This window comes from Arachis duranensis, chromosome 8, assembly GCF_000817695.3.
Source record: "Arachis duranensis cultivar V14167 chromosome 8, aradu.V14167.gnm2.J7QH, whole genome shotgun sequence".
In the NCBI taxonomy this organism is placed as follows: Eukaryota; Viridiplantae; Streptophyta; class Magnoliopsida; order Fabales; family Fabaceae; genus Arachis; species Arachis duranensis.
The window spans coordinates 42,338,709-42,357,536 of NC_029779.3; the positions used below are offsets into that span (position 1 = coordinate 42,338,709).

The 18,828-nt window shown below is 28.3% G+C and overlaps 3 protein-coding genes across 3 annotated transcripts; 1 reads left to right on the forward strand and 2 right to left on the reverse strand.

Annotated features, from left to right (window-relative positions):
• Window positions 1–5,516: 5,516 nt before the first annotated feature.
• Window positions 5,517–9,765, forward strand: LOC107462899 (uncharacterized). The gene is made up of 5 exons (XM_016081572.3): window positions 5,517–5,709; window positions 6,547–6,628; window positions 7,202–7,307; window positions 8,676–9,437; window positions 9,706–9,765. The coding sequence occupies exons 1-5, from the start codon at window positions 5,550–5,552 to the stop codon at window positions 9,718–9,720; spliced, it is 1,125 nt and encodes a 374-aa protein (XP_015937058.2). The 5' UTR covers window positions 5,517–5,549; the 3' UTR covers window positions 9,721–9,765.
• A 385-nt stretch (window positions 9,766–10,150) lies between these two features.
• On the reverse strand, window positions 10,151–11,357 carry LOC107462950 (dirigent protein 21). Its single transcript, XM_016081639.3, has 2 exons — window positions 10,972–11,357; window positions 10,151–10,525 (listed from the first exon to the last, which is right to left on the reverse strand). Exons 1-2 carry the CDS (start codon window positions 11,293–11,295, stop codon window positions 10,289–10,291), a joined length of 561 nt encoding a protein of 186 aa, XP_015937125.1. The 5' UTR covers window positions 11,296–11,357; the 3' UTR covers window positions 10,151–10,288.
• A 1,895-nt stretch (window positions 11,358–13,252) lies between these two features.
• LOC107462941 (protein MAINTENANCE OF PSII UNDER HIGH LIGHT 1) lies at window positions 13,253–16,618 on the reverse strand. Its single transcript, XM_016081631.3, has 3 exons — window positions 16,228–16,618; window positions 14,329–14,463; window positions 13,253–13,804 (listed from the first exon to the last, which is right to left on the reverse strand). Exons 1-3 carry the CDS (start codon window positions 16,408–16,410, stop codon window positions 13,430–13,432), a joined length of 693 nt encoding a protein of 230 aa, XP_015937117.1. The 5' UTR covers window positions 16,411–16,618; the 3' UTR covers window positions 13,253–13,429.
• Between the last annotated feature and the right edge of the window lie 2,210 nt (window positions 16,619–18,828).

Consider the following 18,828-nt stretch of genomic DNA (forward strand, 5'->3'; position numbering starts at 1 on the left):
ACTTATTGTAAGTCATTACATAAGGGAGGTTGTGGGTTCAACTCTCACTTCTACTCTTACTTCTTTTACTGTATACCTAATTTTTATAAAATATGTGTTATATATGAGGTGCGGATAGGATAGAATAGGGTACACTCTAAACCCATACCCTACCCTACCGCAGGCATACCCGTACCCTATCCTATCCTAGCGGGTTGGGTAGCTTACCATATCCGAACGAATTGGACCGAATTGAGTAACTGTATGTAGGATATGAATTGCCAACCCTAATTGTTGGTGGTCACAATGATGAGAGGGTATATGAAATGGAACACTAAACTTCGTCTAAATTGAATGGTGTTGCGATGATGGAGACCATTATCCCGTGAGTGCAGATCACTAGAGCAATAAGACTAGCAAAGAATGAGAGTGCGACGAATGGAGGCAAACTCACTAGAGTCAAAACAAGAAATCACTCACCTCCAACAAAACTTCATATGCCCCCTCCACCTCCCTTGAGAGAAGATCCACCACCACCTAGACAATCCTCTATCTACGAGCGCCATGATGTGGACGAAAGCGAAATTCCTCAGCCAAGCCTTCATATTTTATTGTATTTATTTGTTTATATTATTTTAATTTTTTAATTGTTAGTAATTAAAAAGTATAATAATCCTTCTACTTTATAATTTATTCTGTTATGATTAATATAGCATGTAAAAGAAAAGAAAAAAACTTTACTAACAACTATTGTGAGTGAAAAATGAAAACAAAAACATTTTTATTTACAAAGGTTCAGACACAGTGAAAATATTTTAGTTATTTAATTTTATATTTTAACGAGCATCTGTGTGCACATCACTAAATATCTTATTTTAGCACTAAAGCCACAGGAGATCGGTAACAATAGTCAAATTTGATCAATGGAATAAAGCATTTTTTTTATACAAATAGTTTGTGAATTATAATGTTAAATTGCTGCTTTCATTATACAAAGACTAGCGGCTCAACAGGGCACTATCGTGCCTGTTCAGCCGCTTTTCTATTATCTTTAAGAAATTAATATTATTTTTTTTGTTAATATATTATTTTTTTTTTAAATTTTTTAGATAAGTATTTTTTTTATTTTAATATTGATGTGATCTTATTTATATCATATTTTATTAAAATTAAAATTTCTATAAAAAATCTTTAAATATTAAATTATAAAAGCTCGCAATAGAGAGGTATATATATTATCAGAAAAAATATAATTTAAAAAATGATAATAACATTATCCTAATTTAAAAAGAGTATACATAAACCAAAATATATGTTAGTTATTTACAAAAAATAATTTTTACTTAAATATCATGAATATTCATATTTGTCTTCGTATATTTTAAGTGGTAGGTCAAAATATGAATCAAAATATGAAGAGGCCTTCATTTTTTCTGAAAGATAGAAGAAATATGAATGCTTATTTTTTTCGTTTTAAATATCAAACTGTAAGAATAATTAATAAAAAAAATAGGAGAGTATAAAAATTGTGTATTTAGAAAAAATCATTCATAATTCATTATACATCTTCTTATCATATTATTATCGCAACTTTTAATCTTGTCTATCACTTCGATTTATAACCATCTATTATATTAACTTTTATGAGTTGTTGAAATTTCGCTAAAAAAAGTAAGAAATAAAGCATTTAAAATTTTTATCCAAATTATCAAATTAACTTTTAGAACGTATAAAATTTATAAATTTAAATTAAATAAGATATTAAACAAATTTAGTATGTTGTTATTATAGGTAACAAAATCAAAATAAAAATTTAAAAGCATTATTTACAAATTAACTATTTATAAACGGTATTAAGTTTAGTTATTTATTTTTTAATAGTATTTAATTTGAAGTCAAGATAAAAATTTATATTTAAAACACTATTTATCTTTGTGCATAATTCTAATTGATAAAAAATATTTTAATTTTCTTTTTAATTTTATATTTAATTTTTTTAAATTATCTTTAATTTTGTTATTTTTTCAAAATTATTAATTCATATTTTTATTATATCCCTTTACTATATCAAACACTTTTTTTTTCTTATTATTATTCTTTATACACATACTTGTCATGGTCTCATCGCCATTATTATATTACCTTGTTCTCCTTTCTCATTTTTTTTCTTCTCCTTCCACCTTCTCTTCACCCGACCGTAATTAATTATCACCAAGTATTATTATCGCAACTTTCAATCTTGTCTATCACTTTGATTTATAACTATCTATTCTGTTAACTTTTATGAGTTGTTGAAGTTTTGTTAAAAGAAGTAAGACATAAAGCATTTAATTTTTTTTTTCAAATTATCAAAATTTGATGTCAATAATCCTAAAAAATAATATCAAAATATATTACTTTTAACTAAAATAAAAAATATAATTGTAAGTTTTTAAACTAATAATTATAAATTTAAGTCGCAATTTAATATAGTACATTGGGACAAAAAGGCAACCATTGCTATTCATATTTGACTGCTATTATCTAAGTTTTACATTTATTTTATTGTGCACATTAATTTAAGTGTACTTTATTATTTTATTTTACATGTTTTGAAATAATGCCATTGTATTATAAGGATGAGATTAACTTTCATAATCTAATGCGAATCTTTTTATTATTTTGTTTAAAATAGTTACTTAAAGTGAAACACTATATAAAGAGAGATAAAAAAACTTTTAGATTTATCGTTCTGGTTTGCTTCTTATTAATCCTCACTTAATATACTCAAATTTAATGGCTTTGATGGTAGTGAATTTTTGTAATTAGTTAAAAAATTTTAACTTTTTCTTTCTCTCTCTCCGATCTTGAACAAACTCAATTTTATTATTAAATAGTTTTTTAAGTTCAAACTTCAAGAATATTTTTAACTTTTTGTATAAAGGTTAGACTTAATAAATTACCAAAATTCAAACCTATTCTCGTAAACTACTTCTTGATCGTATAATTAGAATCGTTTAAACGGAAGATCATTAGATCCTTAAAGTTTTTAAAGTAAAAGAAAAATACAATAAAATAAATTAATTAAAAAATCTATTAAAATAAAATGGTTTACAAAATAGTATTTTCATTCTACTGATAGTATTTTTAATAGTATTTTTAATTTACTGATAGTATTTTCTCTAATAAATTTATTCTCTTTATTTTTAATAGTATTTTCATTCTACTGATAGGTGTAGGCTTTTTTTATCTTTTATATGTTAATTATGTGATAAATAAAAAATATAAAATTAACTAATTTTTTTGCAATACAATTTAGGAAATTAATAAATGTCAACCATAGTACTCTATATAATTAAATATCAAATCCAGTACTCTACATAATTAATAACTTAGATAGTTTAGGAAATTAACATATTAATGTTTTTAACGAATCTTTGATGGGTGCAAATTTTCTTGCGTCCTATATATATGCCAATCAAATAACTTAGTCAATATGTAAAATAAATAATATTGTGGTAGACAAAATTAATAATTTAATTTATTTTCAAAATAAATATTTATGTATTCAAATTTGAACATAATACTCTACATAATCAATATTTAAAAAATTAAAAAAATATTATTACAAAGTAATTTAAAAAAAATAAGTTAACAAAATATTTATAGAACTCTTTCATTCAATTACTGATAGGTAAGGACATATAAAAAACATAAAACACATATCAAATAAAAAGAAACTGTTTTCTTTCTGCATCAAATTGATAAGACAAAAAAATATTTCTTTCTACATTAAATTTATAAAAAAAAAAGACATAGTAGTATTTTCATATGTCAAAAATTGAGAATAAATTAAAAAGGCAGATAAATGATTGAAAATATAGATTAGATAAGTAAACTAAAGAGAAGAAAAGATATAAGTGGATGTTATATGTGAAAATAGTAACCGCTGTAAGACTAAATGAAATTAACAACTGCAGTTGATGAAGGCAATGAAAGAAGACGAAGGCGAGAGTGTTGAAGAAAGGAGAATAATAGAATAGCAATAAAAATACAAAAAAGTCAAAACTAAACTACTGAAAGGATAACGTACTCAAAACAAAAGGATATAAATTAAAATTAATATGAGATTAAACAAAATATGAACATGATAAAGAATGAAGACAATGATAGAACAAACGATATAAACTAAAACTAACAAAGCATGAAGATATTGATAGAACAAACGATATAAACTAAAACTAACATAGAATTAAACAAAGCAGATGATGAAGAATGTGAAGATATTGATATTCATACCAGTCCATCTTACATTTTTTAAAACTGTCATTTTAGTGGGAAGTTATTGGATTTTTCAAAATAAATTTTATGTCTATTTTATCATTATAATTTAGTTTCCAAACTAGTTTATTGTAGGATTAATATAGTCCAAAAAATTGGACACCAAAATCATAGTCAACTCTCTGTATTTTTGAAAAATCAATTAACAAAGTTTTTATATTGCTACATTTATTGTGTTATCTGTCAAACTAATAATTAATAAAAAATAATATTGTGGTAGACAAAATTAATAATTTAATTTAGTTTTAAAGTAAATATTTATGTATTCAAATTTCGAACATAATACTCTACATAATCAATATTTTAGAAAATTAAAAAAAATTATTACAAAGCATTTAAAAATAATTAACAAAATATTTATGAAACTTTTCATTCAATCATTAATAGTCAAAGACATATAAAAAAATAAAAACAGATATCAAATAAAAAGAAACTGTTTTCTTTCTGCATCAAATTGATAAGACAAAAAAAATTATTTTTTTTTACATTAAATTGATAAAAATAAAAGGAGATACAGTACTATTTTCATACGTCAAAAGTTGGGAATAAATTAAAAAAGCATAGAAATGACTGAAAATATAAATTAGATAAGTAAACTAAAGAGAAGAGATATAAGTGAATGTTATGCGTAAAAGTAGTAACTCAATGAAATTTGCAACTGCAATGGATGAATGCAATGGAAGAGGATGGAGGCGAGAGTGTTGAAGAAAGGAGAAGAACAGAAGGGCAAGAAAAATATAGAAAAGTAAAATCCAAACTGCAGTGGATGGAGGCAATGGAAGATGCGTTGTTATATTTATAGAAGTAACAAAACTGTTTTTATTTTAGTGGGAAGTTAATAGAAGTAACAAAACTGTTTTTATTTTAGTGGGAAGTTATTAGATTTTTTAAAACAAATTTTATGTCTATTTTGTCCTTATAATTTGCTTTATTAAATAGTTTATTGTAGGGTTAATATAGTCCAAAAAAATTGGACACCAAAGTCATGGTCAACTCTCTGTATTGGCTTTATATATTGTTATAGATAGAAGAAAAATCAAATTGCCGGCTAAAGTTCCACGTGGCACTAATTCCTACGTTAATGTAATAAAGTACTTATATTGAATTTCTTCTTCATTGTCTTTAGTGTCCCTAGGCATCCTCCAGTACAACAAAACAGAATCTGAGAGTGTAACCAAATTAAGTAGGAATCTTTATTATCATATATTGTTATTACATACAAGTTAGAATAGTTGAAAGAGAAAATAATAATGATGAAGAAGTCAACGATGAACATCAAAGGGCGCATGGAAAGGGAAGGTGGAGAAGAGGATCTCAGCCTTTTCAGGGAGTTAAGGAAGAGACAGAGTGAACGTGTCTCAAGTCTCCTACAATTTGCTTCTGAAGACTATGATTTTGATTCAAATAATGGTGAGTATACATTCAATAATCATCTTATCTTCTAAACATATGGAATCTCTAAAATTTACAGTGTGTGTTTTATTTGAAATTAACTATATTGTATCCCATTGAATTTTTTTAGTATGTACAAATTACTTTTGAACTTTCTTAAATAATTATGTTATTTTGACACGAAAAACTCTAGGGTCATTAGTTTTTATAATTTTAACCATCTTTTGATCAGTATAAATATTAAATTGTCTTCAACAAATAAATTTTATTAATTTATATATGTAAATTTTAAAAAATATTAATACAAACTGTATTAACTCATGTGTACTAACTCTAATAAGAATAAATATAAATTATATATTTTTTATTTGTAAATTTTTATAAATATAAGTGTAAATTATTATTGGTTAAATACTAACCCAAAATAATAATATTTGATTATTATGTAGCATTGCTCTTTTGACACTTCTAAATTTAATAGAATACGCTATATTTATTTATAGTAAATATCATCCATGTTAATAGAGATTACACCAGTGTAATACTAAAATGTTTCTATATAACAATGAACTATGTGTTATGATGACTAGGAGAATTAGAATCTTTTAATTCTTCAGTTGATACTTAGATAATTAGATATTCCTTTAATAAGAATTTAGGATTTAGAATTGAATTATGTTTAACCACTTTTGTTTAATAAGAGACTCGTTTTAATAACAATTTTATGTGCATTAAGCGCTTAAACACACAATAATATTTTTGTTTCATGTATTAAGAATTCATTTTTTGTAATTAAAAAAATTGTCCTTAAGTTTACTTTTAATTAGTGCTAACAGAAGAAAACTATTATTGCAGCAAAGTTTTCACTCTATAGAGTGCCTTCTGGAAAGAAAGAATATGAGTATCTAGCGGAAACAAACAAAAACGAATATGATTGGTAAGTTTCTTTTTCATTGGGCTATACTCATCTTGGGCCTATTTGGGCCTCCATAACAGTTTCTTAATCCATAAATTGTTGAAGGTGATCTTTGCTACTTTCGCTATTCAAAAACCTTTTATTCCCTGTCCCAGAAAAAAATACCTTTTTACTCGTCACGAACCCACAAAAAAAAAAAACATTGTTTTGTGCACATTGATATGCATTTTATCAGCAATATACTTAATCATTAAAATAATCAAATATTTTTTACAACAGAACGTCCAACTCTTTGTAATCACTAAAATTAGTCATTAATATATTTCGTAATTTTATTTTTATTTTGATTTTAATGTGAATCCAATTTGATTACATTATTACTTATGAAATTTAATTATATATGTAAAACTAGTTGGAAATTATTGTTTATAATATTTGATTGTAAATATAAATATAGGATGAATTCACATTCTTATACAAATGATTTATTGATGATTGATTTCTATTGTCCATGTAACATAGTCGTTAATTATTATAGTCTTTGCTTAATAATAATTGATGTATATATGTGCAAATTAAAATAAAATGAAACAGGTTAAAAACACCTCCTGCAACTCCTTTGTTTCCATCCCTTGAAATGGAACCCAAGGCTCATCTTGTCCTTCAGAAGGAGATACCAATATCTCAGCCTATCTCGAGGGTAAGATATTTAACCATTAAATAAATATAATGACAAACAATTATGAGTAGAAAAATACATTCGGTCTCTTTCATATTAGTAGTTGTTTTTTATTATTATTATTTAGTATATTTTATATAAATTAAAGCATTGAAATTGTATATATCCAAATACGATGCCTTTCTAATTTTCCAAAAGATTAGAACGATTTATTAGTATGGAATTGAGAGATTACATAAACATGTAAATTATAAGACACTTATATTATTATAAGGATTTAGCTATTTAATTAAGAGTGTAGTAATAAAAAATTTTCAAGTTTTCTATGTATTATAAATATATTTTCAATAGTTTTTAGTATAATATTTTCTTTCATTCTACTCTAATCATTGTCATTCATAATATTTTTATTTTAGTCATTTGTATACTAATTAAGAAACTTAAAATAAAGAATTAATTACAAAATTTGTAACTAAAGTATTTTAATTAATAACTAATTTATAGTGTAAAATATTTAATAGTTAATTTGTCTTATAAATGTGTGCAGGATAAAAGTAAAAAATATCCAATAAATATTATATTTAAATGTGATAATAACAGATATATCAAACAAAAAAAATAAACAAAACTACAAATATGAAAAACGAGGAAGTAGTTTTAAGCGCTTCCAATCATTTTTTTTCCTTTTATATTTAGTCCTTCAGAAATGTCATGTTAGATAAATTTATTCTTGAAGAATGAAAAGTATTAAAGAAGTCTCCAACGTTTGTTTTTGTTAAACACGTTAAGTCCTTTCATAAAAAAATATTTGTTATTGTTAAGGGATAAGAATTAATTTGTCTAATTTTAAAATTTTAAAAGACTAATACGTCTAATTTTAAAGTTTAAAAAGACTATCATATATTTAATTAAATTGTTCAATATTTAAAACCACTTAATCGATAATAATCTAAAGTGCTTTTAATCAATTATTTATGTTGTTTTTGTTCAAAATTAGACAAATAAATCTCAACATCAAATATTTTTTTAAAGGTTAAAACTCATGTCGACTTCAAGTGAAGTTGATAGTTGAAAGCCGTTAGATGAAAATTTAGTCAAATCAATCAAATCATCTAACAGCCTTCAATTATCAACTTTATGTGAAGTCGACTGCACATGAGTTTTCACTTTTTTGAACGGATAGAAGTAAAATTCAATAAATTTATCTAATATTTTTCACTTTTTAAAGACGAATTTATTTGATGCAAAATTCTTCATGAACTAAATTATCACTTTCCTCTTTATTTAAAAGAAAGAACATACATTAGCTACTCTAGCTTACATGCTTGTCTAAAGTAAAAAGTAACTAAAATGGATAACCGTTTTTTTTTTTAACTTTTGGCCACTCAGTTTGCGGGGAATGATGAGAAGCAACTGAAATCCAAAGCAATTATTGATGCAAAACCAAAGCCAAATCATAGCAACTCATCAAAAGCAAAAGTTCCAATGAGATCAATAACCCCAAGTCACAATAGGCAGAGACCAACAACAAGCATCATTAAGAATAATAATAATAATACTAACACAAATAATGAACACAAGCAATTACCCAACATTCTCCATCATATCACCAAAAAGAGCATTATTGATACCAATTCTATTGCTCCTCAAAAGCAACCAAAGAAGAGCATGGAAGCAAATGAGTCTTTAGGGATGAAGCCTAAAACTAGGGGCGTTTCGCCATCCGTGAGATCAACAAGGATTGCAAGTAATTTTGCACTTGATCTTGATCTTCCGAATGAGGCGCCGCCAAATCTTAGGACGGAACGAAGAGCGAGCTCAACCACAAGAGGAAGAAGCACTACTAGAGGTTCTAAACTTGTAGGGACTCAGAATCAAGATCCTATTCCAAGATCTATTGTTAGACCATCAAGGTCACCATCACCATGTGTGTCTAATAATAAAAATAATGGTGGTTGGAACCACTTAGAGAAAGCCCAGAAAAGTTCGAGGGCACAAAAGGAAAAGTTCACTCTTGCGGCAGGTGGAAGCAACGAAAATGGAGCACATTTTATGGGAAGTAAAATGGTAGAGAAAGTGGTGAAAGCTAGAAAATCAGGGATCAATAATCAAGCTGAGAAAGAAACAAAGCCAAAACCTTTGAAATATAAGGTGTGATATTTGATTATTTGTGCTTTGCACTTTAATGTTTTCTAGTTCACTTGAGGCAAATAATTGAAACTAGAATTATGCAACTGTCATGATATGAGAAGATTAAATCATAAAGGATTTGCTCATTACTTGTGTGTTTAAACTATAGTTTTAGTACCACGACTATATATAGTTCATTATATTATATTTGTCTATTGTATCAAGTGATGAAGCCTATATAACATTTCATTTTTACAACTAAAGGGTTGATGTTCTTAGATTTTTTTAGGTGACAGTATCTTGAGTGATACCAAGTTCATCCAGATATAGTCATGTAAATAGCAGAGGTACATTTTAAATAACTAAATCTTGGAAATAACTTTTTTAGTTAAAATATAAGTTCGCCTACTTCCTTAAGCTTAAAGTTTGGGTTATGTATAGCGTGTGACTCTAAATCTTTTAAAATATGCATTTTTTAGGCCAAAAAAATTGTATGTGGACTTTAAGAACTATGATTAAAGAGTAAAAATTAATAGCAGATTTGAAGGGTCAAAATTCTCTAAAGTAAAAAAGTTAATAAAGTCATAAAGTATAGAATTAATTATTTTAAAATTAAAATAGCAAAACTCACATATAATGAGAGTTACAATTTACAAATTCAACATTGATTAACTTATAGCTTTATCACTTTACCAATATTCTCATTTTACGTAATCTAAATTCAATGTGAGGTATTATTCACCAAGGTATCCATTTCACACCAAAATTTATTGACCAAAGCTTTTGCCGCTACACAATCTCTCTAACAAAAGTCTCATTACATATCATAAGGTACATTGATGATTGAGTCAAGTTCTCTTCTTTTTTAGTTACTAGGGATGAGAGAGAGTGATATTGTACTCTACAACAAAGTGCTGAGGAGTAGAAATAGGCATAACACTATTTGCAATGGCAAATCCCCTTGCAAATCTGAATACACCAGTACCACCCACTATTGGCATCTCTCTATTCTCCTCTGAGATAGGGTTCCTCCCAAGCATGCTTATTGTGCTCCCTGCATATATCCCTTCCGTGAATGCAAAATTCGTCAACATTGTCATCCCAAGATCCTGCATAACCAAAATCAATATTTAGAGACACATCCAGAAATTTTTAATGATATTTTTCACGGATTCAGATTTAATTTCATCTTTCTCTAGGATCAAATATAATACTCAATTCAACAATGTTAAGTATGCAAAAAAACAGATACCAAACCAGTTACTAATATAAAATATATAAAGCTTAATTATTCTATTAGTCCCTATAATTTCACAAAATTTTCAATTAGGTCTCTATATTTGTTTTTTTTCCTTTTTTGTGAATTTTGCAATTCATGCGGACAAATTACATTGTCAACATTGTAATATTCAAGAACCATAGCAAAACTATCTACGACAAAAATTAACCACTAATTAGATGAAGCAGTGAAATCAATAAAGCATTTTGGATACTCTTTTCTTTATCATAATTTATTCCATGGCTAATTTTACCATAACCTATGTTAGTACTTCACCTGCAGAGAAGCCAGAGCAAACAGACCCTGGGCTCTTCCAACTCTTCCAACTTGCTTGGAAGTCAACTCAGGCCCTTCAGTCATAACATCATCCATGGCAAAAATGGACCCAAAACCGTTGGGAACATTCTTGGGTGTGTCGACAATTTGCACCACCGTTGGGTTGTTGTCGTTTCGGATGTCATGGTAATAGAAGTGGAGATGGGTTAGTTTCTGTGAGGGTAAAGTTATGTAGGATTGTTCTGAAAACGCTCCATGGGTAATGGTGGTGAAGGAGATGGAGATTATTAGAGTTATTAGCAAGTAGTTGAGAGCAGAAGCCATATTTGTCGTAACTCATAAAGTAGCTATATTTGGAACAAACTTATAGGACCTTTTTGCAATTAGAAACTATTAAGTTTAATATTTCTTTTTTACCCACGGCGATCACGAGGTCTTCATATGAATTTTGAGATGAGTTGAGTTGAGACGCCAGGACGTGGTTTGTTGTTGTCACCCACGTGCCACGTGGCAAACATTCCCACTTGGAGAAACGTGCGTCGTAAACCACTTCATATAAGCGTATAAAATCTATTCAGATATATAACCATTAAACCATGCATCACATTATTTTTGAGACATTTCTTTCTTTCTATTAATACCATACAACCATTCAATTCTTTACAAATCAATTATTATTTTCAAATCAACAAAAAAATAAAATATATAAATAAAAAACTAAAAAAATGAATCCAATAAATTTATAACCTACAAATACATTAAATTCATATTTATATATTTATTATATCTTACCATTATAAATAATACAATAAATTTATAACAGCAACAATTAATATATTAATTTTTATAAATAACTCACTAAAAGTAATAAATATCCATATTACAAATGTCATAATAATATTATTAATCATAATAAATTTTACATTATAAGTATTTAAATTTCATACCATTTAAACTACATATATTAGTTTCTTGTCACTGCATCAAACTCAACAATTCATAAATAACATGTCTTCACAAGAACCTACGACAAAAAAAAGAAAGTCAGCAACTCTAACAACCAACAAAAAAAGGAGGACGAGCGCCACATAAGATCACTAAGTCCATCAACTAAAACAAATGCAAGGTTTTTCGGTAGTAATCCGGACTGTCACATCTGCCAAGGCCAAGAAGAAACAATTCTACATGTACTAAGGGACTGTCCCCCAGCTGCTAAGGTTTGGCATCAATTAATTCATCCGCAGCACTTTAACATGTTCTTTAGAGCTCCTTTTAATATCTGGGTGAGGTGGAACTTGATAACAGAAATTGGTAGAATTAATCAGGAAAAATGGAAAACATACTTCCTGGTAACTTGTTGGTGGTTGTGGCATTGGCGTAATAAAGAAATATTTACCCAATTCACAACAAGACCAGCGGAAGCTAAAACCTCCATCATGGCTTACGTCCAAAACATAAAAGAAGCTTTTAAAAAAGAGCCACTTATCAATTATCCCAAGCGAAAAAGAGAGATATAAGTCTCGTGAAAGCCGCCCCTGTTGGATGGATTAAAATTAACTCAAATGGAACCTCCTTGGACAACCCTGGAAAAGCAGGATGCAGTGGCATAATTAAGAATGAACACGGTAAATGGTTAGCTGGATATATGGTGAATATAGGAAATTGTACAGCTTTTCAAGCAGAATTATGGGGACTGTTACATGGATTGAGAACAGCTTGGAAGCCTGGACTAAGAAGAATCGTGTTTGAAATTGATGCTAGAGCGGTGTACAACCTAATGATCAAACCCAAGCGATGCATGAATCATCACGAGCCACTGGTTAGACAAATTCACCAAATGACGATAAGGGAATGGAAAATTGAATTCAAACATACATACAGGGAAGGAAACAGAGGAGCGGACTTCTTATCCCGTAAAAGCTTGATGGCAGCACCGGGATTTCATTTTGTTGACTTACCGTGTGCAGAACTTAGGAACATTGTCTTAGATGATGCGAGAGGGGCTGTACTACCCAAACTATTTCTATAATGTAATTTTGGGCTTCCAGCCCCGTTTAGTATACCAAAAAAAAAAAAAAACTAAAACAAATGCAAAAATCAAACCACCAAATAAAAATGTCACTTTGTATAACTCCAATATCCAAATCTTTTGTATTACAAATTATTTAAAATAAAACACTTTTTAAATTTAACTTCAATTTACACATATTTACACTTATTTTCCTAATATTTTTCTTTTAATTTAAATTCAAATCTTAGATATAAGTATACTTTCAGCTGGTACACACTCAATTACTAGCTAAATTCATTTCAATACATCATTAACATATAGTCAAGTATACAATGAGTCAATAAGCCACAATGTCAAATACTTTAAAAAAAATTATTGGCAGAAAATACAGCGCTCTGATATATTTTTTTTCTTTGCAACAAAAGGAATGCTATAAGTTCAATCACCCTATGACACTGTGTTCTCACTTGAGGACTCTTTTAGAACTTCAGGTTCAACCTGAACTTCAGAAACTACTTCTGGCGAACTTTCAGGTTGGACAGGTTCTGATGGTGATGATACTTCAATCTTGGCGGGTGCCGATGCTTGAACACTTTCCGGTGGCTTGAACTTGTTGATGTAGTAACTAAGTGATGGTCCAGAGTATTGCAGTGTCTGCACCTGTGGTGGACTATTCTTACCAACTTGGAGCAATATGGATGATGCTGCAGCAACTGAAATCAGGGCAAGGCCTGCAGCAATTGCTGCTGTGTTTTCGGCTCCGTCAGAAGAAGAGCCTGCATTTCCTGAACTTATTGCACTTTCTGCCACATAAACTGCTGGCTGGAATAGATTATTTGAGTATTAGACAAACATCTTACCCCCAAGAAAGGTGTTATCATGCATATTACTTTCTGATACATATTTTTTATATTGTATTTTTTTTCCAGAATACAAAGGGTGTTTTTTATGAAATTAAGTCTTATGTAGTGCATGTTCTTCCAATGGCCGACATACATGCCACATCATTCTAGCAAATAAATTAGATAGTAAACATCCAAACTGGACCCTAAACAAATTAGATGGGATTTCTAATAGATTCAATTAAGGATTAGAATGTCAAAATTGGAATTAAGAAAAATAAATAAATAAAACATTAAATTCCAGCAAACCTTGAAACTGAATCTAATATCAAACTGCATAGCTACAGTCACCTCAATCATAATAATATCTTAATATTCTAGCTGGCTTTTCTACATGTTACACGCTCCCCAGACCGAAATACATTAAAACTTAAAAACAAAATGGGTTAATTATGTAATTCGACATCCCAAGCAAACTAATATATATGTGTGAGAAACACTAACCTCAACAGAATATATGTTTGTCTGCCCAGCAGTGTCCTTCTCAACATAGCCAGTCCAGCCTTGCTTCCGAGGAGGGTACGTACCCACTACTCTAGTCTTCTCCCCTGCTAACCATTCCATACTGACCTTTCCAACCTGAGTCAAGATTAACCGAAGAATAGCAGTTTATTTACATGTTTAGCAATATCTTATGCAGCTAGTTACTAAATCTTGGATACTACAATATACGTGAGAAAGACAACAGGTTGGTGCTAGTAAGTAAAGAGATAGGCATGATCAGAAATTCGGAATGTCAAATAAAGGATAAAATGGTAAAATGCTTAGAACCACATTAAACTTTAGATGAAGCTCAACCAAGCACACTTTCAGTAAACATGAACGAGCTTGATTGGAAGCCCATTGCAAACAAGGTGAAGTTTATCATAGCAAAAATTTCAAGAACATAATTTCGGATTTTAATAAACGCTATGGATGCCCTGTCACACTTAGAACAAAAATTGTCCATTCAAAGGCCAAACAGAGTATACAATTCACAGATAGGCCACTAGAAAAATAGCCATGATAAATTATGCCCTTGAACATATCAAAACTTCCGAGGAATTGCATTTTGCAAACCTTTAAAACTTCTCATTCACATTGTTCAGCGCAGAAATTTCTCATTTGTGAGTGAAATATTTGTTCATAGAATGATTTTGAAGAGTAAATTACGGTTAACCATCAGTTGGTTTAACCACTTTCTGCTCATCTCCCTGGGGTGTCCCTAAAACTCACTTCATTTCTAGTATGATGGTATCAAGGTCCTTAGTGAAAATTAGCAATTTCTACAAGACAAAGGATGATGTGAACAACACATAACTTCATCTGAAACCATCCTCCCTAGTCCATTAGTTTCATGTTTTACACCTTAATTTATGGCAAGGAAACCAAATATGGACCCAGAACAAAACCAAATATAGTGGCTGCAAAACTGTATGCTCAAGATCATGTAGGTTTTTCTTTATTTTATCATTCTATCTTACTCTTCTGTTCATTTTAGCATCAACTTTTTCTCTACAATCACTTTCTCAGTGCTGCTCTATAAAGAATCTGAACTAGCATGTAAATTAACAAACCGGATGTTGTGAATTGTGAATGGAGTCTACATTTCACCATCAGAAGAGTGTAACATGTATAAAACTTAAGAAAGATAACAGCATAAATAGCAAGGCCATGACGTCCAATCCTTGGATGTTGTGTATGCAACATGTTTCGTGGCAAACTCCTTACCCACTTAATGATTAACTCCAATGGAGCTAGGGATAGTCACTGGCTATCGGTTCACAGATACCCGATGATCAACACCTAGTAGATCCCAAAAAAGGGGCTAAAGAAAAAAGCAAGAGCATTATGTGAACCGAGGTGAAGTTTTCCTCTCTCTGAAATTCTATATCTCTGTATTCTACTTGTCATTAATTATTCCTTTACCTTCTAAATTGCATACTCACCATCAGAAGAGTGTAATTACTCCCTTACCTTCTAAATTGCACATTCACACTCGTTTCATCATCATATTTTCCATTCACAATCAAACAAACACTCACTATTCTCTGATTTCTATTCTCTATAATCATTTTCTCTGATTCAATAATTCCGTTCCATCAACCCTTCTCAGTTTTCAATTACCTACATCCACACACAAATTCCACTAATTCATCCTAATTCCAGTTCTGATTTCTCAACCTTGTTACACATATGATTCTATGGGCGGAAGTATTATTTGCAGAACCTGTAATCAATAACTGAAAATTGGAGTGGAAATTTTGTACTTACGGAATAATTAATCTTGACCTCATCTAATATGAACATATTTTGAAAGAATCGGAAGAAAGAAAGTGGCAAGTCGGAATAAAATGAACTCACTTCCTTATCAGGAGCACACTCTTCATCATTGCAATCAGCGTCATCAGATGAAGAAGCTCTCACTATGAACAAGCAAGAACTTCGCCTTTGACAAGCTCTTTGGTTCTTCAAAGAGAAGAAGCTTCTGGCAGCAGAAAACGTGCACGTGTTTGCAGCAACATTTGCTTGCAATGCAGAAGCCATAGCTGTGGTTAAAAGCCAAACCAATTGAACTGAGTTATTATATAAGAATATTTTATTTCTGAAAAAATTGAAGTGAAATTTGTTTGGTAGGGATTTGAATGAGAGAAAGGGGGAATTGTTGGGTGGGAGTGAAGGAAGAAAGGTGGAAGCAGGACAAAGCACAGGATTGAGGATTAGTGTCTGGTGGTCGAGCTTTGCTTATAGAGATCCTTTGCATCACACTCGTTAAAATGACAAGGATATAATTGGTAAAATTAAAATATATCTTTAGAAAAATAATAAAAATCTAGATTTTAATTAAAATTACTTAATAGAAATTTAAAGGATACCTTTGGAAAAATTTTAAAATATCTTTAATATTAAATTTGTCCTAATTTTTCGTAATATTTCAACGATTATACTACGTATATAAATTATACTATTAAAATTAATTACTGATATAAAATATATGTTAAAATATAAATATATATTAAAAATAAATTAAATTATATTAGTAATTAATTTTAATATATAAATAATATTTTTGATATTTTAAATACAATGACACTGTGACACATCATCTTAGAATTGCCACATGATGTTTCAAAAGGTAATGTAATTAAACATATTGAAAGTTTGAAACATCAGAAGAAAAATTGAAACCAAAACATAAAAATAAAATTAAAATAAAATATAAACGTTAAAGACAAAATTAATATTTATTTTTAACAATTTTTTTTAAAATAAAATTATATTAATAAAACATTTAAAATATATAATTTTTATTGAGATTCATTTTAACACAATAATATTTTTTTATAAAAATAAAAATTAGGATCATCAACTTTTTTCTTAGGATTTGAGAAAAGAAAATTTAGGGTCAACACTTTTGTATTATATTTGTAGTCTGTAGAGGTGAAAGAAAAGATATTCTGTAAATGTTTGTTAGTTGGACATGTTTATGTTTAAACATTGGTGTCAAAATACATATTTTGTTAGGTGTATTTCAAGGTAAACACTAAGTGCCTGCTTTAAACTTTTTTGCACATAAAAAAGGATGCGCTCTATTAAATCTGCTTCTGAGATGATCAAGTTCACACAGACTTAATTTTTGGAATTATTTTATGCTTTTTCAAATTTAATTTTCTATCTAATTTGTTTATGTTTCTTACAGAAAAATTCTTTAATAAATTTACACTCTTTAGCAAATATTATTAGATGACCATTAATATAATTATTTGCTTATATTTAAGTTGTTAACTATCAACACTCAATTTTATTAACCATTAACACTCAATCTACTTCATATCATTATTGTGTTTCTATTTTACTGCACGATAGAAAATCTCAGGGTTTGAAAAAATAAATATCTTTTATTAATATTTTAGGCAATACTAAATAAAGATGAAAAATAACATTAAAATATTTAAAATACATATAAAAATAAAGTTTTTTAAATACAAAATTAATATTCATCCAAAATATCAGGACAAAAATAATACTTGGTCCAATACAAAAATAAGCGGACTTACAGAAAAGAATCAAGATATCATAAAATAATATCCAAACAATTTTTAGGAAAAGTACTAATGCAAAAATACATACGAGGGCTCATAAAATTTGTCCCTTCTACAATGTATATCATTACTTATGATGAGGGCTCTGTTATTTTGACTTGTTAACACTAAACATTTTCTTCAACTTTCCAAGTCCATTTGATTTTTTTGTCGGGGTTGCTTTCATAGTTGGCGTTAATGCTTCCTCTGAAGAAAAAAAGAAAACAATATGTGCAACCAGTCATCATAATATCTCAATATTCAAGCTATGTGAGTAATATAAAACGACATTGCTTATTCATCTAATATCCACCAAATTATTCCTAAATATAATTATTCATGAATATCTTTTCATCAGATTAAACTTTTGATATATAAGATAGTTTTTTTTAGGTTAAAATATATTTTTTGTCCCTGAAATTTTTTAAAAATATTCTTAAATTTTATTTTGTTTCAATTTTATTCTAAAAATTTTTAATTTGCATCAAATATACTCCTAACGGTTAATTTTTCAAAAAATTTAATTATTAAATTGGTCTTAAATTTTTGAAAAATTTAAGTATATTTAATGCAAATAAAAAATTTATAAAACAAAATTAAAACAAAATAAAATTTAGAGATATTTTTAAAATTTTTGTCAAATTTCAGAAATAAAAAGTATATTTACCCATTTTTTATAATAAAAAAGTTAAAACTTTTTTCAACTCCCCCCAAAAAAAAAAACTATAATATCATAATTAGGTGACTTCTTTTAATTTCCATCCTTAGAAATTGAATATAATACATACAATAATGTTTAGAAATCATTATTTCTTGTCTTTATTGTTCTAGTATTAGAAGGATAAATGAATCAAGTTGCATACCACACCTAGAAAGTAAAAAT